This window comes from Trachypithecus francoisi, unplaced genomic scaffold, assembly GCF_009764315.1.
Source record: "Trachypithecus francoisi isolate TF-2019V2 unplaced genomic scaffold, Tfra_2.0 Contig01580, whole genome shotgun sequence".
NCBI lineage: Eukaryota > Metazoa > Chordata > Mammalia > Primates > Cercopithecidae > Trachypithecus > Trachypithecus francoisi.
Genome location: NW_022681443.1, coordinates 97185 through 117226, shown reverse-complemented (window position 1 = coordinate 117226; position 20042 = coordinate 97185). Strand labels below are relative to the sequence as shown.

The 20042-nt window shown below is 50.7% G+C and overlaps 1 protein-coding gene and 1 long non-coding RNA gene across 4 annotated transcripts; both read left to right on the top strand.

Annotated features, from left to right (window-relative positions):
• Nucleotides 1-297: 297 nt before the first annotated feature.
• On the top strand, nt 298-8918 carry LOC117070017. Of its 2 annotated transcripts, XR_004431751.1 has the most exons (4): nt 298-1007; nt 2175-2256; nt 4343-4473; nt 8708-8918. It is a non-coding gene; the product is annotated as an uncharacterized LOC117070017 (long non-coding RNA). The 2 variants fall into 2 exon arrangements; XR_004431750.1 differs by lacking the exon at nt 298-1007 and having other exon boundaries at nt 1246-2256.
• A 2255-nt stretch (nt 8919-11173) lies between these two features.
• Nucleotides 11174-19836, top strand: C1QTNF6 (C1q and TNF related 6). Of its 2 annotated transcripts, none has more exons than XM_033188626.1 (3): nt 11174-11684; nt 14395-14632; nt 17247-19836. In XM_033188626.1, the coding sequence occupies exons 1-3, from the start codon at nt 11634-11636 to the stop codon at nt 17792-17794; spliced, it is 837 nt and encodes a 278-aa protein (XP_033044517.1). In that variant the 5' UTR covers nt 11174-11633; the 3' UTR covers nt 17795-19836. The 2 variants fall into 2 exon arrangements, with proteins under 2 accessions (XP_033044517.1, XP_033044518.1); XM_033188627.1 differs by lacking the exon at nt 11174-11684 and adding an exon at nt 11694-13978.
• The last annotated feature ends 206 nt before the right edge of the window (nt 19837-20042 follow it).

Here is a 20042-nt window from a genome sequence, read left to right as displayed (position 1 = left end):
TACCAGAGGAAGAATGGAACAAACGCACGATGCCTGTTATGTGGGCGGCAGTGGCAGGTGAGCTCCTGGCCACGCAATCGGGTTTGAACCCCAGCGCCACTACCTCTTAGCGCTGAGTGCCTTTGAGCCAGCCTCAGAACCTCTCGTAGACTCAGTTTCCTCATCCGGAAAATGGGCTCCCACGCCCATCTCAAAGGCCGGTCGCAGGGCTGCGGGGACAGCTGGGAGGTGGCTCTGTGCTTCCCAGGCCCGGCAGGGGGCGCCACGGGTCCTCAGGCCTCGCCCAGTCGCCGCGTGGTATCCCCACCGCAGCTCCGCTCGGCTGGACTCGTCTCTATTCGGCGATACTTGGCTCCACTCGGCCAGGCTCGGCTCTGCTCGGCTGTATTCGGCAACACTCGGCCAGACTCGGCCTTGTTCGGATCTGCTCGGCTTCACCCCAAGCCGGAAGCGCGAAGGCACTTTCCCGGCCTGCGGAGGTCCGGGGTTGTAGGCCAAGAGAGGAGGGTCCTTGGCCTTTGGGCTCTTGGCGCTGTCGTGGTTGTGGGGGTCCTGCTTGCCTGAGCCCTGGGCTATGCAGAGGGAGCCACGAGCCAGGGCTTGAGGCCGAAGCGGGTGGAGAGGGAGGGGCTCCCCGAGCCTGGCGTGGGGGCGTTGTTCCCATTCCTTTTGCAGGGAGAAAGGGAGAGGTTGGCGCCAGCCACACGCTCCGACATGCTGGCTCTGCCACTGGTCGGTCTGTCGTGTCTGGGGAGGAAGTTGCTGCCCCTCAGTGTCCCTGAGTCTCGGTTTCACTTCCATCAAACAGCAGATTTCCCGCTGGGGCAGAGGGCCTGGTGCGGCGCTGGCGCTCTCCAGACTCAGTTTCCCCTTTTGTAAAACATGACAGCCCGCCCAACTCCGCTGAACACCTTTGGGATCCGACGTCCTGAAAGCCCAGGATGGGGAACCTGGGTCCGGAGGGCGAAACTTTCCCGGCCCCTGGGCGGGTCAACGTGGGGGATTCGGTAGAACCAGACCCGGGGCCCTCCTGGCGGGAGGAAGCCGGTTTGTGTGTGTGTGTGTGTGTGTGTGTGGCGGGGGGGTGCTGCGGGGACTGCGGGGGTTTGGAGGAAGAAGCGAATGCATGGGCGCCGTGGCCTGCCCCAAATTTCCCTGAGGGGACGGGCTGGTGGGACAGGCGGGGGAGGGGAGCGTCACCCGTTCCCGGGTGCGGGGGCTCTGCCCAGCAGGAGGCGCTGGCGTCTTCCTTTGTTGAAATTGATCTCTGCGCCTGAACAATTAGATCTGTGACTTGCCACTCACAGCCTACACAGCGGACGCCAGGAATCATCATGTTTACTGTCCTGTCTTTTGACAGGCACACATTTTATGTTTTAAATACATGAAGCACGCGGTGCTTTGTAAGCGCTGACTGAATGTGCTTATTTTCACACCCTTTCCTGACCCTGGGCTGGAACGTGGGCAAGTGCAGGATGGTGGTCAGGGGCTTGGCTCGTGGTCAGTATGTGCCTCATCTATCTCGTCTGTAAAATGGACAGACGAGGTAACACCTCAGAGCATTGTTGGAAGGATTAGAGGAGTCAAGACGTGGCAGGCCCACAGAACGGGTGGGGCAGAAAAGCCAGCTTCTAGGGGCAGGGGAAAGGGTGGGGGGTGGCTGGGGAAACAGGGTCCATACCCTGGGTTTCTGCATTGGGGTTACTCCTTTGCTGCTGGGGGTAATAGCAGGGTGATGAGAGCCACCCTGGGCCTGCACTCCTCCTGGTCATGCTGTTGTCCTGGGTTCCAGGGTGCCTGGGAAAGGGCACACAGCTTTACTGATGGGTGGCCAGTGGGGAGCGCCCCCATTGGGCATTCCACCAGTGGGCTCTGATGGTCCTGGCCTCCCCATGTTTTTCTGGCCCAGGGACACCAAGGCTCAGAGAGGTAAACTTGCCCAAGGTCACACAGCTAGGAGGGGGAGCTGAGTCATCACCCAGGTTTGTCTGCCCCAGGGCTGGAGCTCTGTCTCCAGGCCACCTGACCAGCTGAGGAGATTGTCAGAAAGGCTGGGACACCAACGGATGACGCACAAATGGAGGAATTTTCAGGCCTGGTCAAAGCTAGTGGGAGGGAAAATATTGAAGTGTAATATTCCAGAGTTCTCTCTTGTCTGCTCTGACTCCTGCCAGCTGCCCCGCACCTAGAGGAATAGGAGGCTCTTCTCTGGGGCATTGCATAGCCGGGAGCCAAATGAGCTGGCCCCAGAACCTGGTGAGTTGCCTGGCTTTTCAGACCTCAGCCTCCTCACCTGTGAAGTGGGTTGAACAGCTCTTCTCTGCAGAGGAGCTGTTAAGGGCGGTATGAAACACTGCCAGGCACACAGTTGGTCCTTGACAAAACCATTCCTGTGTCCCCAGCCTGTTTCTCCCCAAGTCCCACTGATCGTTCTCTCCATCCCCGTTTCCTCAGAAGGTCAGGTTTTCTAAGCCCAAAGGCTTGGAGCCAGCCAGGAGCTGTCTCCCTCTCCAGTGCTGCCGACTCAACTCTTTTCCTTTAGAAGCTGCAGGGAGGGAGGCTCCCCTTGGCACCCTCCCTCTGCAGCCCTGGCTCTGTGCCCTGGGAATGCTGCCTGGGGCAGGGCCACGTAGAGGGCAGAGCCAGTGGAGGCCTTTGGGCAGCCAAAGTCCTTTAGTCTGCTTTCCTTCGGGCCCCCTTGAACGCCTGAATGGACGACCTGGGGGATTCCAAGTCGGTTTGGGAGGGGTGACAGCGCAAGGCTGGAGGTTGGGAGAGTCTGGCTGTCATCCCGTAGCAGCTTGGACTCCAGTCTGCTACGTGACCTTTGGGCCAAAGATAAATCCTCCCTGGGCCACAGTGTCCCTCCTGGTCAGATGAAAGAATCAGATGAGATAATCTCTGAGGATCTTTCCAGGCTTCATATTCTTTTGTTTGATTATCCCCCAAGTAAATTGGAAATTGGAGGCTCAAGGATGAGCCCTGGTCGAGGATGCATAGCCCAGGGGCTGTCCCATCCTCCACACTTTGCCCAGCTGTGAGTGGGGAGTGGGATTTAGCACCCAAAGCCCCAGATTTAAATATATCCTCCCCAACCCTACCGGGTCCCCACACTCCTGCACCTCCCCCTTCCCGGGATGGCCCTGATCGGCACGCTTTGTTCCCCACCCATGCCCAAGCCCCAAGGGAACTCCATCGGGTTGGAGAGTCTTCTGTTCTGTAGGGGGCTTTATTCTTGTCTACCAGCTATGTGACCTTGGGCAAGTCACTTCAGCTGCCTGACCCCAGCTCCCTAGGACTAGTTGAAGTAATGAATATAAACACCCTTTGGGGACCAAAAGCCCCGAGAGAGATGAGACCTGGCGCAGGCAGTAAGTCCTCAACAAATGTAGAATAGGAGGATGCAGTGAACAAGCTGGCCAAAACCCACCAAATCCCTTGGTGGAGGGCAAGGGACATTTGAGACAGTCTTTATGCAGGAGTCTTGGGCCCCAGGAAGCCAGGGCAGAGAGTCTTTGCCAAACTTCCCTCTGCCTAACAAGAAGGAAACTGAGGCAGGACGCTGCCCAGACCCAGAGGCACACAGGCTACTGTCCTGTGAACTTGTTGGGGGTCATTTCCACAGGGGAATAGTTCTAGAAGACCAGGATGAGTCAGTAACAATGGCAGAATTCCAGTCAGAGGAAGAAGACTTTGGTGTAGCTGGGGCTGGAGCATGGAGGAGCGACTTGGCTGCTGCCCTGGCCCTGTGTCAGAGGTGTTAGAACCAGAGCGACTCCATCTTGAATAGGGGCTGGGTAAAATGGGGCTGAGACCTGCTGGGCTGCATTTCCAGGAGGTTAGGCGTTTTTAGTCACAGGATGAGATGGGAGTCGGCAGGACTGGTATCACAAGATACAAGTCATAAATACCCTGCTGATAAACAGGATGCGGTAAACAAGCCAGCCAAAACACACCAAATCCAAGATGGTGATGAAAGTGACCTCTAGTCATCCTCAGTGCTCATTATACACTAATTATAATGCATTAGCATGCTAAAAGACACTCCTACCAGCACCAAGATGGTTTACAAATGCCATGGCAATGTCCAGAAATTACCTTATACAGTCTAAAAGTGAGAGGAACTCTCAGTTCTGGGGAAATCTCCCTCTTCTTGGAAAACTGATTAATAATCCACCTTTTGTTTAGCATATAATCAAGAAATAACCATAAAAACAGCCAACCAGCAGCCCTCAGGGGTTGTCTGTCTATGGAGTAGCCATTTTGTTTCGTTACTTCTCTATAAACTTGCTTTCACTTAACTCTGTGGACTCACCTCAAATTCTTTCTTGTGCGAGTCCAGGAACCCTCTCTTGGAGTCTGGATTGGGACCCCTTTCCAGTACCATTTTTCTGGTGAACCACAAAGGGACAGTACCAGAGAAACTCACCAACCCAAAGGAAAAAGACCACAGCCCCAGTTGGCCGACTTTGAGTAAGTGAGGGGTATTTTATCCTGGGTAATGTATAGATTGGGGGTAGGGTCCCTCCTAAGAAATAGGGGGTTAAAGGTCCCTCTTAGTAAAGGGCAAAGATGCTTGTCAGAAACTGGGTTGGAGGCCCAACTGAAGAAGGTTGGAGTCCTTCTTAAGATCTAGGGAGGTAGAGATCCCCCTCGGTAAAGTCCCTTGGTAAGGAGAAATGGATTAGGCACCACGGGACGTTAACCACTATTCTCTTTGGATTAATCTGCCTGGCACTGTTTGCTGACAGATGTGGGTGACAGGATTAGGCATGTACAGGATCATGGGACATGGGGAGCTTTCTTCTCCCCAAAGGGGGAAACTTTAGAGATGACCAGATTGCTGGAAAAGCTGCCTTTGCCACTGACAAGCGACCTCCTGAACTATTGATTCAGTGTCAATGGGTATCTTTGGCCTCCCTGAGCTCCTCGGCTTCTCCACCCCCTGGCAGGCAATGCTTTTCTTCCTCTCTCCTTTCTCTTTTCTATCTTTTCTGTCACTCAGGGTGACTGTCCACTCTTCCCTCTTGCCCAGACACCACATATTGAAACTCCTGGTGGGAGGGCATTCCACCTCACTTGGAGTGGATCAAAGATGACAAGGGCCACTGGGAGCAAGTTTGAGCCTTGCCAGGTTGATGTTGGGCACTGAGTGGGGTGGCTAGTGTCCTGAAATGGAAAATGTTAATTTGGTTTCCCCATGCAGCCTGTTGGACAGCATCTTACAAAATTAAGAGGCTTTTGCCTGTGGTTCCATGAAATGGAAAAAGATGATTTCCTTTTGTAACGTGGCTTGGCCCTCATAGCAATGGCACAGTAAGCAGGGCCATCAAAGCCACAGACAGAAAGGGAACCCAGAAACCTGGCATGCTGACAAAGGGTAGGAATTTCTTACCAGTCAGGCTTCTGGCCTCTCTGTGCAAACTGGTTGAATAAATGATAACAATCACTGTTTGTCTCTCCTGCAAGGAATTTCATTAATATGAAAAAGGATTCATGGGGGCTAGTCTTAAGCTTTAGAGAATCTGGTGTACTTTGTGCTATGAATTTTTCTTTCTGTGTCAATCTGTCATAAAAAGAGGTACTATAGGATAGAATGTGGGCCTAGGACCCCTGTAAGCCCATTATTCAAGTTGGCCCAGCAAACTGGTCAGTTACAAACTTTGCGGCAAGTCCCTGAAACAAAAACTAGATGTTTCTGTCTTGTCTTTTTTTATGTCCTTGGGAGTTTAACCTTGTGATCATGTGGGAGTACTTTCTTTTAGTCTCCACCATCCAGAGAACAGGAAATTGGGAGTTCATGTGATAGCCCTAAAAATTATCCTGAGCTGTTAAAAGCCTTTGCAAACTTGGAATTGGCTTCTCTAGGCTCCTTCCAGGAATAATAAAGACTGTCCAGTTCCGTGGCTCACTGGCTAAGGCTTTGTCTTTTCACAGTGGGGACCCAGGTTCAATTCCCATCTTAGGGAATGAGTCCTTTCTGGTTTAGTATCTATGTGACTTTTGCCGTTTATTGGTTCTCTTCCCCTCTATAAACAGCTTCTGACTTCTCTTTTGAATTTTCCTTTCTCTAAGCTACCCTTTGAGCTACCCTTGGCGATTCTAGATCTCATAAAAACTGCTTATCACCTCTCTGAAAATACCTTGTATACCTGGGTTAAGTGATAACCTTAGTTAAGGCTTACCGGTTTCACCTGGGAGGTTACTGTTGGTGAAGTTCAAAAGTCAGAAATATTGGCTGTTTGTTCTGGCTAGAGTCTGGTAACAAGATTTGGTTAAAAGTCAGCTTAATTAAAAATGGATATCCAAGCTATACATATATTTAAAAGGCCTTTATGCTTTTTTTTCTCTTCTTGGGTCTAGTTTTCTGAAAAAAGTTTTTCTTTTCAGTCGACTGAATTTTTTTCACTATTTTGTCTTCTTCCCACTCTTGATGCCCCACCTGAGAGGACCTAACATAAATTTTAATAGCCTGGGACTTGTCCGTAAAAATAGGAGGTGTCACAGACCCTGTTTTGGGAGAAACCTCTGTTCTCCTCATGGATCCCCAGGAATTGAAAGCAGATAGCCCACTCCGAAAATCTAAGGCTCCGCTCTGCTTTGTACTGTGTTATCTGACAGTTTTGATTTTTGGGGATATCAGAAATTACCCTGCATTGTAAGAGAGCTTTTAGCCTAGCTATGTAATAACTAGGTGGGAAATATACTTTTAGGGATGGCTAATGGCAGTTCTGCGGGGATACTTGGCTCTTCGCGCATTTGGATCAGTAAAGCATGCTCTTGGCCACCTAGGAAGTATGGGAGCATCCCCACCCTCCATTGAAAGATAAGACTGCCATGGGGGATGGGCTGATGCCCTCTCTTTGGGATCCGGGATCCAATATAAAAATGAGACCCTTAATTTTGGAGATCTGTTTTGCCTTCCACCTGTGCCTGCTTATTAGGCCTTAGAAACTGCAGGCTTTCCTGGCACTGTTTCTTGAAGGGCTCCACCCTGACGTCAGTAATCCAATTCATAAACTTAAAAATTGGCAACTGAAAAATCTTACAACTGCTGGATCTTCTGTCTGTCTGTGTATTTATATATGTTGTCTGTGTGATGTTGATATATGAAAGGGCTCTGATTAATTGGCTTAAAAATAATAAGTCCTTAAATCAAATATTTTGTCAGAAAAATAAAAACATTAATGCCTTTTGGTTCACATGACTTTAATAATCTTTGGGAAATAAAGACACTGTTAAAGGTTATTGGTAAAATTAAAATATCTTCAAACTTTAGACATTTGGTCTAAATTAGGCAGGTCAGATATTAGGTTTGCTAAATGCTTCAAGGTCATAAACTGCATCATTGACTTTTGAAAATTGCCCAGCTTACCTGCTTTGGGGCCATTAGATTCTAGATAAGGCCTGGGGACTTGTCGAGTTAGCCATGCACCCAGCTATGCTGGAAAGAGTCAGACCTTATCTGCACTTCTGCCCAGTGTCCTAGGCTCCACACCTGGAACATAATTAAAACCACTTACTTACCAAGTTTTTCACCAAAAATAACAGTTGCTAAGAATTAACGTTGTAACATATGTAATTGAGACTACTGGAAAAACAGTTTTATATGCAAGGTGTGTAAGGAAATTAGAATATGCTTTTGGTAAGAAGATTATAAGAAAGTATGGGAATGTGGATTCCCCACCCTACTTTCGAGGGTTAAAGCATTGTTTCAAGTTAGGTTGGATAAAGCTTGAGCAAGTTGTGGAAGGTTTGTGAAAGATTAATCTTGTAAAAGAAATTCTGTGTGAACCTATTGGCTTAAATTAAAGGGATATTATTCAGTTTTTTCCATAAATTAAATATGGAATAAAAGTATAACAAGGTTTTTTAGAGCACTGGTATACTCTTTCACAAGAAAATTGTAAAGAGCTATAAAAGGTTTGTGAGAATCTTACCTCATGGTCAAACATTAAAATTGGATAGAGTTGTCTATAAGGCTTTATTATGAATTGAGTTTGACATTAATAGTACACAAATGTAAAGGTAAAATTTGGCTTTCTCTCTTGAACAAGTTTTTCATGTAATATTGAAAAATAATTAAAGATTTTTGTTTGCCTTTTGAATAAGCTATAGAAAAAAGAAGGGAAACAAAGGAGACAGTTTTTTTGGAAAGCTAAGTCTTCCCTTTGTCAGTGAGTAAAGGTTTTTGCCTTTAAAAACATCTTTGAGTTATCATTTTGGCCAAATAAATGGCTTATGGTGACCTGGGATGCTATTTTGTAGTATCAAATGTTTTAAATTTTTGATATTTGACAAACTTTCCAAAATCACATTCTAAGTTATGTCTTTTTCTAACCTGATTAGTCCTTTAGATATTAGGTCCCCTAAAGTCCAAAAATGACATATTTGGCTTATTTGGTACATTAACATAATACATGAAGCATCATCAAATATGAAATTGTGTTTGGCTTTCTTTGGGCTGTGTTTATATAAATATGTTATTGGTATGTGTTCCAAAATTATGGGAAACTCCTATAATTCTGATACGAACATTATCAATACTAATGTTCATTATCAATAATAATTGTAATTGTTATGTTATTATGTGCCACAGAGGTATCCAAATTTCCTAGCCAATGATATTAACTGTTTAACCCTGGCTGCCCTAAGCCCTTTTGCCATCCATAGACAATTGTTGTCTTGTTTTTATTCTCTTCAAAAGGTGGTTTGTAATCAGCCATAGAACTTTGATGAGTACTCTTAAATGCAGAGAGAAAGAAAAGAGCATCCAAGACTCTCCTGGAAAACTAACACGTATATATCAAGCAAAACAGGAATGAATTGCATAGACTGAACTAATAAAAGACTGAAATAATCTTTTATGACTTTTTGCTTAAAATGTTGTTGATCTTTCTGTTTTGTTTTTCAGAGTCAAGAAACCCCCACTTCTTGAGCTATTTACAGCTTTTAACAATTGAGTAAAGTATGCTCCTATAAGGATTATAAAACAAAGTTTTGTCCAAAAACAAAATTTGGAATATATTTTTTTCTCTCTACCTGATTTCTCCAGAATTTGGAAACTATTTGTGAGTGTTCTTAACTTATGGCAATATAGTTATTTGCATAAGTACAGTAAGAATCTGTTTTTCCTTCTTTCTTCTTTTTTTTTTTTTTGTTAACAGGACATAATTGGAGAAACTGGTTATTTAACAAGGGTTTGACTGGAATGACATGCTTTCAAATGTAAACATACTTCTTTAAGGAATTAAAGTTGACTAAGAGAGCCAATAAAAGCCCCTTGGAAAAACTGGTTTTGTACCTTGTGTATGAAGTCCCTGTATGGGGTTCCTGACCTGTGGTAAGTAAAGAATGTAACTTTCTGACAGGCCCAGGAGCCCCAAGTTATCTTGGGACCTCAAAAGGAGAGGAATTTATCTAACTCATACAGGTACTTACAGGCATAGGTAAATCCATGGCTGGGCTCAAAACTTTAAAACATCTAATCTAAGATACCTTATGAAACAAAGCCAATTTTAAAAGGAGCCTACATGGCAAATAATTATATTTGCTGCATTTTATGCAAATAATGAAGCCAAGTGTAATGAGACTAAAGCTTATTTTGCAAATAAATTGGTCCTACGATGATTTTTTTTTAAATGGGAGATTGGAGAGAGAAAAAACAATGTTTCAAAAAATATGGTACACCTGTCATTAGATTCTAGTCTTATCCATTGTTTTTGAGTTTTTTTCTGCAATTTAGACTGACCTTCCTCCTTTCTGTGAACCAAACAGTTATCTCTTGACTATTTCTCATCAGAAACAAGAGGGATGGATAACATAAAAATCTGGAGCAGTATCTAATTCTGGGCATGTATTGGAATCATCTAGCAACTCCATATTGGCTCGTCTAGCAATTCCTGTGACTAAGAATGCCTAACCTCCTGGGAATGCAGCCCAGTAGGTCTCAGCCTCATTTTACCCAGTAAGTCAATACTAATTGGCATTCTTGCCCAGTTTATGGAAAACCTTCTTATTTGGTTTACTTGGGGTAATTTTACTTATTTTACTTTGCTATTGTAGAATATATTGCTGTTATACTCTTCGTGTAAGAATGCAAGATAAGCTTACTCAACGCTTTCTTAAATTGAATACATATTAATCTTCCAGATATCACCTTTTGTTAGGACTCAGAGTTATGAATAACTCTGAACATTCCAACATTTTCTTACTGAGTTCCTCTTTGCACCAAACACAAGAGACTCTAATAGTGAGGCAGGAATATTATCGCCCCTATTCAGCCTGAAGAAGTTACAGAAGATGGATCTTCGTCCCTCTATAACCCTTAAGATTAAGAGTTCCCTCATAAAAGAGAGTAGGGAAATATGTCAGAGGTGTTTGAAACAGGGCAACCCCATCTTGAATAGGGGCTGGGTAAAATGAGGCTGAGATCTGCCAGGCTGCATTCCCAGGAGGTCAGGCATTCTTAGTCACAGGGAGAGCCAGGAAGTTGGCAGGACTGTTATCACAAGATACAGGTCATCAAGACCCTGCTGATAAACAGTATGTGGTAAACAAACCAGCCAAAACCTGCCAAATCTAAGATTGTAATAAAAGTGACATCTGGTCATCCTTATTGCTCATTATATGTTAATTATAATGCATTAGCATGCTAAAAGACACTTCTACCAGCACCAAGACAGTTTACAAATACCATGGCAATGTCTGGATATGGTCTAAAAGTGGGAGGAGCCCTCAGTTTCAGAAAATCCCCACCCCTTTCCTGGAAAACTCATGAATAATCCACCCCTTGTTTAGCATATGATCAAGAAATAACTATAAAAATGGCCAAGTAGCAGTGCTTGAGGGTGCTCTGCCTATGGAGTAGCCTTTTTTTTTTTTTTTTTTTTTTGCTTCTCTAATAAACTTGCTTTCACTTTGCTCTATGGACTTGCCCCAAATTCTTTCTGGTGCAAGAGCCAAGAATTGTCTCTTGGGTTCTGGATCAGGACCCCTCTCTGGTAACAGTTGCATGATACCTGAGGAGGTCAGCCTGGTCATTCCCCCAACAAACATGGGTTAAGCCCTCCCATGTGCCTGGCACAAAGGGGGCTGAGGACTGCAGTTCTGGAACACCTAGGCTCTGAGAGGCGATGTGACTGTGGTAGCAGGGCCAGGATTCTAGCCTGTGGCTGGAGGGCCAACACCTGCACCTTCTCTGCTACCCACCCTGCCTCTATGACTCAGAGCAATTGAGCACTTTAGCTCAGGGTGGACTCCGGGCTGCCTCCCCCTTCCTGAGCAACCTAGGGGCTCCTCTGCCCCATCCCTGTGTCCATTTCCCAATCATCAGGGAGCCTCACACTCCTCCCTGCTCTGACTTTCTAGGCCTTTGAATCAAACAAGACCCCATTGGATCACCAAAGAGTTAAGCAAAGGACATCTCTGCCTCCCTTTATCTCCGCAGAACCCAGAGGCTGAAGGGGAGGGAGCAGGGAGGAGGGGAAGTGGGAAGCGGCTCTGCCCGCTCCCTCCGCCCTCCCTCCGCCCTCTCTCCCTCCATCCCCTCCTCTGTCCCTCCTCTGCTGGGCCAGGGGGTCTGGGCCAGCAACAAGTTAGTATTGCAGACATGGGCCAAGGAGCCAGAGGCCATGCAGTGGCACAGGGTCCGTGATTCGCCTGGGGAGGCCACAGGACACAGGGTGAGTGACCAGAGGCTCCTCAGCTTGGGGACTGGGGTCAGAGCCTGGAATTCCTCTCCTCCCTCCTTGCTTCCTGGAAGCATCTCGGGCCCTGCTCTCTCCCTCTGACTGGGACAGCCTCTCCAGGCTCTCCCCTCCACATTTCCTCCTGCCTCTGGCTGAGGGCTGCGCTCCACTGCTCCCGGCTTGTGCCCGCCCCTGCCCGGGCACACACAAACTCAGCTCTGCACGGCCTGCCTGGACGGAGAAAAGTTGCCCTGCCGCTCCCTCCCCAAAGAGGTCCCAGCTCCCCAGTGGAAGCAGCAAGGACCCCAAAAGTTCTCTCTATGAGTTGGTCCCCACACTTGGTTCCTGCCTGGCACCCACCCCCAGAGCTAGTTTGTGATCCTAGCTGCGGTTATGATTCCTCGTTAACGGCTTCCTGATTCCTGCTCCCAGGCCACGGTTCTGTGTCTCACAGCCTTTGACTCCCATCTGGCTGGGGCCAATAGGAAACAGAAATGCTCCCAAACCATGCCAGTCCTCTGGGAGAAGTTCTCCTTCCCATCCCATGCAGGCATAGGGAAGAAGTCAAAGCATATATATATTTTTAAAGTCTTTTATAAGGCAGGCACTTTCTCTGCATTGAAATCCTTCCAAATTACCGGGGAGGGAGAGGGAGGTGTCATCTCCTTGTAAGTATCAAGGAGCAGGAAGCCCAGAGAAGTTCAGCCACTAGTCCTAGGTCACACAGCTTGCAAACTATTCTGGGTCTCAGATTTGACTCTAAGACCTCAGCTTTTCTCATGACGTCATATCTATGGCTGGGAAAAAGAAGGGAATTTTGGGATTTCCAAAACCACTGGGATTTGTCATTTATAAGTAAAAGCTGAGGATGACAGTCTCCGACAGGGAGGATGTTGACCTCTGAGGATTTGACCTCCTTATTGAGCAGAACCAGGAACCCAGCCAGGCTGGGCAGACAGGAGCTTGGGAAGAGTCACCTCCAGGAAGAGGGAGGTAGCTCTGGAGATTCCCTGCCCACACCCCTTCTCCTGCTGCTACCACCCAACTCTGGGGGTGGGGGACAGGGGCTCCTGCTGCTTTATTTATTTTTAATTTTAATTTTTGAAAAATAGAGGCAAGGTCTCATTATGTTGCCCAGACTGGTCTCGAACTCCAGGTCTCGAGTGATCCTCTCTCCGTGGCCTCACAAAGTGCTGGGACTGCAAGAGTAAGTCATTCCACCTGGCCATCCTGCCCCTTTAAAACTCTGCCCTCACCTCAGTGCTCAGCTGAGATAGGGTGGCATTTTAAAAAGTAATAATTGTACCTTGTCTACATGTATTAACCACAAAAAAAATATTTTTGAATTCTACTAAATGTTAAAGGAGAACAAAAAGGAAATAAACAAAGAAACGCCAGAAGTGTAAAAACCAGTCTGGTTTCAAAAGCAGAGTTTCTGATCCTGTGATAACTCGGGGCCAGCCCCCAGAAGCTGCACCACCTCAAAGGTCTTTGCCCGGCTTCCTGCCCACCCAACCCAGGCCTGTCTCTAGTGCCTGCTGTCCAGGCTACTTCCTGCCTCTCTCCTGGAACCCTGGACCCCTTCCTGGACAAGGCCAGAGACAGAGATCCTCACCAACACTTACACTTTTCTGATCCTTTAGAATTTTTCATGCCTCCTCGTCCTACCCCTTAATTCCAATCTACCACCTTGGCATCTGATTGGCAGGTCTATGATGATTGACACAGCCATCTTCCAATGAATTAACTCTCTCTCCAGACCCCTCCCTGCAGGGCTTCTGGATAAGGTTGGGTTTCGTAGGTTGTTGACTGCACACAGGCGCTGAGCATGGAGGTGGGCTAGCGCCAGCCCTTGCCAAGCTGCACACCCTCAGCATCACGTCCTTCCAAAGGGGACTCTTATCATTTCGAATTTGTCCAGAGGGGCACTTTCTTTACTTTGCACAAAGGCACTCTAAAGACTAGCAATGGGCTGCAGTCAAGGAGCCGGTATGCCTTCTCTCCATTGCTCGGCGATGCAATGACGCCATCGCCGTGCACCACCCCACATGCTCTCATGGATATTGCTTTCTGTCTGCTAGGATCAATGAACTCTCCTATCTCTTTTTGCAGAACTACGGTGTTCTCATGCCAAAACATGGGCTCAGCCATCCATCCCCTCTCCTGAGAACAAGCCTACAGAATCCTCCACGTTTGTCCCCAGTGTTCCCTAACCTCTGTCCTCCTGCCTGAGGGGCATGTGTTTGTTGGGGATAGTGGAGTCGGTGGCAAGAAAATGCCAGAGGGAGGTGCGTGGGCGGGAAACCATTTGATGGTCTCCTGGGTTGCCACCCATGGCCAGCTGGGACATCTTCTCATCTGCCCAAGCAAAGCCTTCCTGGGATCCCTGTCTGCTCTCCGCTGTGGCTGTTTTCAGAGGGGCTTCCTCCTTCTCAGGCCTGCGTGTAGCAGAAGCCTCTATGGACTGGGTGCCGGGAGACTCAGCATCCAGGCCCTCCCCTGCCGCAGTCTCCTCCCGATCTTGGGGAACAGCTGCTTTGTGGAGGTCTCAATCTTCTTGTCTGATAGATGGGGCAATAACTTGCCCTCTGGAGTTAGGTCAGGAGTGCTCTGGCTCGGGGAGGCAGCACCCGCCCACCCCAGGCATCGGCACATAGTAGATGTTGAGTGAAATATAGTTCCTGTCCCTCCTTCCTTGTTCCAGGTCACCATGGGGACAGCCGCCCTGGGTCCCCTCTGGGCAGTGCTCCTGCTCTTTCTCCTGATGTGTGAGGTCCCTAAGGTGGAGCTCACCTTTGACAGAGCTGTGGCCAGCAGCTGCCAACGGTGCTGTGACTCTGAGGACCCCCTGGATCCTGCCCATGTGTCCTCAGCCTCTTCCTCCGGCCTCCCGCACGCCCTGCCTGAGATCAGACCCTACATTAACATCACCATCCTGAAGGGTAAGTGCTCTCCCATGGGGCCTGGTAGTGGGCAGGGAGGGCCAGGGAGCTGAGGTGGAGGGAGTAGAGGGCAGGGCGGAACCCTGTCCAGACTCCTCTTTCATCCTGAGTTACCGAGCCCCAGTGTGAGCCAGGACTTCCCAACACTGACGATGGAGCGTGAAACCAGGCCAAGATGCCTCCTGCCTGAGCGCCTGTTCTCGGTGGGGAGACGGGGCATGAGCAACCTAATTAGTGGAGTGGAATGTTTGACAGTGATCAGTGCTCTGGGAAATGAAATGGAGCTTCAGAAGTGTGGGTCTGGGCTGCAGGCTGCATATTGAACGGGGTGGTCAGTGGAGGACCCATGGAGCACAGGCTTCTAAGAGGTGGCGGAGGAACCTCATGGCTAAGGGCACAGCTGGTGCAGTGGCCCTGGGGCAGGGCCGGGAGATGCACCAGGCTCAGATCACATGGGGTGCTGTCACCACAGGCCACCGTAGGGACTTGGGCTCTGCTGAGTGGAGTGGGAACAGGGGCAGGTTTGAGTGGGAGAGGGACTTGATCCCACCCAGGTTTCAAATGGATCCCTCTAACGTCATGTGGAGAGCAGCCAGCGGGGGCCAAGGATCGGAGCAGGCAGCCCTGTGGGGTCTGTCCAGGTGAGGGCCATCCAGGTGAGGGCCGTTCAAGTGAGGGCCTGTCCAGGTGAGGGCCGTCCAGGTGAGGGCTATCTAGGTGAGGGCCGTCCAGGTGAGGGCTATCTAGATGAGGGCCGTCCAGGTGAGGGCCATCTAGGTGAGGGCCGTCCAGGTGAGATCCTGTCCAGGTGAGGGCCGTCCAGGTGAAGGGCGTCCAGGTGAAGGGCGTCCAGGTGATGGGCGTCCAGGTGAGGGCCATCCAGGTGAGGGCTGGCTACCCGCTCTCTTAGTTGGACGCGGAGGGACTCGCTTGCCTTCCAGGCTGTGGTGGCTGACAACTGTGGCCAGGCCTTGACATTCTTAACTTCGGTCTCTGCCCACAGCAGCCCGTGAGTTCAATATTTTCTTATTCCTCCCACTTTGCAGAAGGGGAAACTCAGTCTCTTGGGGCCACACAGCTGTCAGGGACGGAGCCAGGTTTGTTCCTGAGCTCTCCCCGGGGACACTCCACTGCACAGCCAATGGTCACCTGGCACCTGTCCTGCCCTTGTTCTGATTTCATGGGGAGGACACTGCTCTTCCTCACACCCCCCTCCCCACCCAGCTTCCCCAGGGCTGAGTTAGCTCTCTGCATGAGGTTGGAGAGGTGCCTGGCTGCTGATGGTCCCTCCTCATTGCCTTCCCCAAACCCGGGGTCACTGCTCCTGTGCCCAGCTCAGCAGCCTGCTGGGAGCTGGGTAGGCTGCCGTGGCTGAGGGACCCTGGGCTGGCTTTGGGAGTCCTGGGTCCCAGCCTCACCTCTTCTGCTCCCTTGCCCAGTGAGTCAGGCTGGTTTCTCCCCTACCCTGAGCTTGCTGCCTTATTTGTAAAAAGAAGATAGCCCTTCCTCCTGTCCACCCTCCACTCCTTCCTTCCCTTGGGCTGGGGCACAGCAAGCTTTCTGCAAACGCTCTGGAGCTGTGCAGATGAGGACGCGGCTCTCCAGCGAGGCGGTGGAGCCAGACCTCTGCAGAGCTGTGGACTTGCCCTGACCCCCTCTCTGGGCTTCTGCCTCAAGGGCCTGTGCCCTCCTTTCTGCCCCCTTCCCCACCTGTGGAAAACACAGGGCCTTCTAACCCATGCAAGGGTGTGGTTGCTGGTGTGACTCCAGGCACTGTGACAGGTGGCAGGGAGCTATGTGAGGTCAGGTCCTTCCAGGTGTGGGTGGTCACCTGCTTTCCTTATGTTCAAAGTCAGCCTGGACTAAGGGCTGGGCAGGGCTGTGCCTGCCCTGGGGGCCATTGTAGATGCTGCCAGACCTCCGAGCAGGTCGGGGTGGGCCAGCCATGCTGGGTGAACTGTCCTGCCTCTTATTTGCAGAGTTTGCAAAGTGCTTTCCCGCAGGACGTTTTGTTGAGAGCTCACAAACACCCCTGAGGTGGACATAATCCTCTTTAAAATATAGACCAGAAAACCCAGACCCAGCCATGGAGTGCCCCAGGTCACACGGGGCAGGACTGCCAACCAAGGGCTTCCTGGCTCCTAACCTGGCCTTTTCCTCCAGGTGGGCAAAGGTATTTTTCTTGGCTTCTTCCCTGGGTCGGAAACCCAAAGTACTTTCCAGCACACCGCACATCCCTGCCAGCCTGGACTGCCCTGTGCCCCTGGGGTGGGGGCCTGGGCCTGGCCTCCCAGAGACAACAGTCGGACCCTCCCTGCTGGGTGAGGGGAAGCCAAGTCACCCTGGGGACAGACCATATTTTAAGTCCTGCCTCTTCTCCTGCACTCTGTGGCCCGGGGTGAGTCACCTAACCTCTCTGTGAAGTGAAGATGGTCATGATGTTTTCTTTAGGCAGGCGTTTGGGGAGGCAATGTCTGGCATACTGTAGATGCTAAATAAATGCTGCCTTCTTCTCTGGGCCAGGACAGGGGCAGCGCCTTCACAGATGAGTGTGGGCACCTCCTTGGAGCTGGCTCAGATGTCCACCCTGACTTGTCCCTTTTTATCCCCACAGGTGACAAAGGGGACCCAGGCGCGATGGGCCTGCCAGGGTACATGGGCAGGGAGGGTCCCCAAGGGAAGCCTGGCCCGCAGGGCAGCAAGGGCGACAAGGGGGAGATGGGTAGCCCCGGCGCCCCGTGCCAGAAGCGCTTCTTCGCCTTCTCAGTGGGCCGCAAGACGGCCCTGCACAGCGGCGAGGACTTCCAGACGCTGCTCTTCGAAAGGGTCTTTGTGAACCTCGATGGGTGCTTTGACATGGCGGCCGGCCACTTTGCTGCTCCCCTGCGCGGCATCTACTTCTTCAGCCTCAATGTGCACAGCTGGAACTACAAGGAGACGTACGTGCACATCATGCACAACCAGAAGGAGGCCGTCATCCTGTACGCACAGCCCAGCGAGCGCAGCATCATGCAGAGCCAGAGCGTGATGCTGGACCTGGCCTATGGGGACCGCGTCTGGGTGCGGCTTTTCAAGCGCCAGCGCGAGAACGCCATCTACAGCAACGACTTCGACACCTACATCACCTTCAGCGGCCACCTCATCAAGGCTGAGGACGACTGAGGCCCTCTGGGCCATCCTCCCGGCCGGAGAGCCCAGGTGCTAGTCCCATCCCCTGCAGGGCTCAGTTTGCATCGCTGTGAAGCAGGAAGGCCAGGGAGGTCCCCTGGGACCTGGCATTCTGGGGAGACCCTGCTTCTTTCTTGGCTGCCATCGTCCCTCCCAGCCTATTTCTGCTCCTCTTTTCTCTCTTGAACCTATTTTAAGAAACTTTCTAACCTAAATATTCTAGAACTTTCCCAGCCTTGTAGCCCAGCACTTCTCAAACTTGGATATGCACGCAAATTACCCAGGGTTCGTGTTAAATGCAGATTCTGACTCAGGTCTGAGTGGGTCCAGGATTCTGTGTTTTTAACACGTTCCTGGGTGATGCTGATGGGGTCGGTCTATGAACCACACTGGAGCAACCAGGTTCTAGAACTTTCTCAATATTCTAGTACTTTCTGAACATTCTGGAATCTACACATTCTAGAATTCTCCCAACATTTTTTTTTTTTTTTTTGAGACAGAGTCTCGCTCTGTTGCCCAGGCTAGAGTGCAGTGGTGTGATCTCAGTTCACTGCAACCTCTGCCTCCCGGGTTCAAGCGATTCTTCTTCCTCAGCCTCCCTAGTAGCTGGGATTACAGGCACCCGCTACCACGCCTGGCTAATTTTTGTATTTTTAGTAGAGATGGGTTTTACCATATTGGTCAGGCTGGTCTTGAACTCCTGACCTCAGGTGATCCACCTGCCTCGGCTTCCCAAAATGCTGGGATTACAGGTGTGAGCCACCGCGCCTGGCCTCTTCCAACATTCTTAAATTCTCTCATCCCTCCAGGGCTCCCGGTGCTATGTTCTCTTTGCCCCTTCCCCCTCTTTTCTTGCTCAGGCCTGCACCACTGTAGTCACCGTTCATTTATTCATTCATTAAACGCTGAGCACGCACTGTGCCAGGTCCCAGGAAGGGTGAGGGAGTCAGACACAGGCCCTGCCTCTGCCCTCAGTGACCAGCCAGTCCAGCCCAGGTGGGGAGAGATGTGTACACAGGTTTTAAAGCAGACCCAGAGCTCATGGGGCCCTGTGTTCTGGGTGTTCAGGTGCTGCTGGTCTTCCACTACCCACCACTCCCCAAGGCTGGTGGGACGGGGTCCCAGTGGCAGGGGTGGCTATCCCCTTTCTGTTCCTCATCCACCTGCCCAATGCCTATCGTTAAAGCAAACCCCAGGGGACCTTGGACTGGTCAAGGGTTCTGTGAGGAGAGGACCCAGGAGTGTTGGGGGCATTTGTGGGATGAAGGGGTCCCTGAGGAATGGAGCCCACACCCATAGCTCTCCCCACAGCTGATACGGCAGCCTGCAAAAACTGCCCTCCGCACTGGGATCCCCTTCCTGCCTCCTCCCAGGGCTCTGCCAGGGCCTTGCTCAAACCCCCACACCAAAGGCATCTGAAACTCAGTTTTCCCAGGGCCTCCAGCTGCCCTCAGACACTGATGTCTGTCCCCAGGTGCTCTCTGCCCCTCACTGGCCCAGTGCCCCGATTCTCCAGGCTTTATCAAGGTGCTAAGGCCCCGGTGGGCAGCTCCTCGTCTCAGAGCCCTCCTCCGGCCTGGTGCTGCCTTTACAAACAACTGCGGGAGAAGGGCCAGGGCGGAAGGCCCAGGCTTTAGAGCCCTCAGCAGGTCTGGGGAGCTGAAGCAGGAAATTTTCTAGTCACTGTGAGAGGCGGGGCCAAAGGAAGGACCTCGGGCCTTCCATTTCTTCTTCTCCCAGGGTGGGGTGGCCTGGTGTCCCCCTAGCCTTCCAAACCCAGGTGGCCTGCCCTTCTCCCCAGAGGGAGGCGGCTTCCGCCCACTGGTGCTCATGCAGACTCTGGGGCCGAGGTACCCAGAGTGATCTCTGGTGCTCACAGCCGAGGGAGCCATGGCTCCATGGCCAGATGACGGAAACAGGGTCTGACCAAGTGCCAGGAAGACCTGTGCTATAAACCACCCTGCCTGACCCCGCCCCAGCCTGACCCCGCCCCGCCCTGCCATCCAGCATGATTAAAGAATGCTGTCTCCTCTTGGTGATTCAGACTGGTTCTTTCTGCTCGGCTCCCTCTGCCCACTCTACGTGCTCCCTGCTCACAAAGAAGCGAGCCCCTGGGTCACTCACGCAGCCGGCGTGCCTTGGAGCTGGTGGCACCAGCATAGAGTCAGCCGTGTCACTCTCTGGTTGTGACCTTGGGCAAATCCCCACATCTCTGCGCCTCGGTTTCCTGTCTGTAAAATGG

What these genes read in the sequence shown, in the direction of transcription:
- C1QTNF6 (XM_033188626.1), top strand. Translation starts at nt 11,634, where the DNA reads ATGCAGTGGCACAGGGTCCGTGATTCGCCTGGGGAGGCCACAGGACAC. An exon ending in GGGAGGCCACAGGACACAGG is followed by an intron (nt 11,685 to 14,394) that starts GTGAGTGACCAG and finishes TCCTTGTTCCAG; the next exon opens with GTCACCATGGGGACAGCCGC. An exon ending in TAACATCACCATCCTGAAGG is followed by an intron (nt 14,633 to 17,246) that starts GTAAGTGCTCTC and finishes TTATCCCCACAG; the next exon opens with GTGACAAAGGGGACCCAGGC.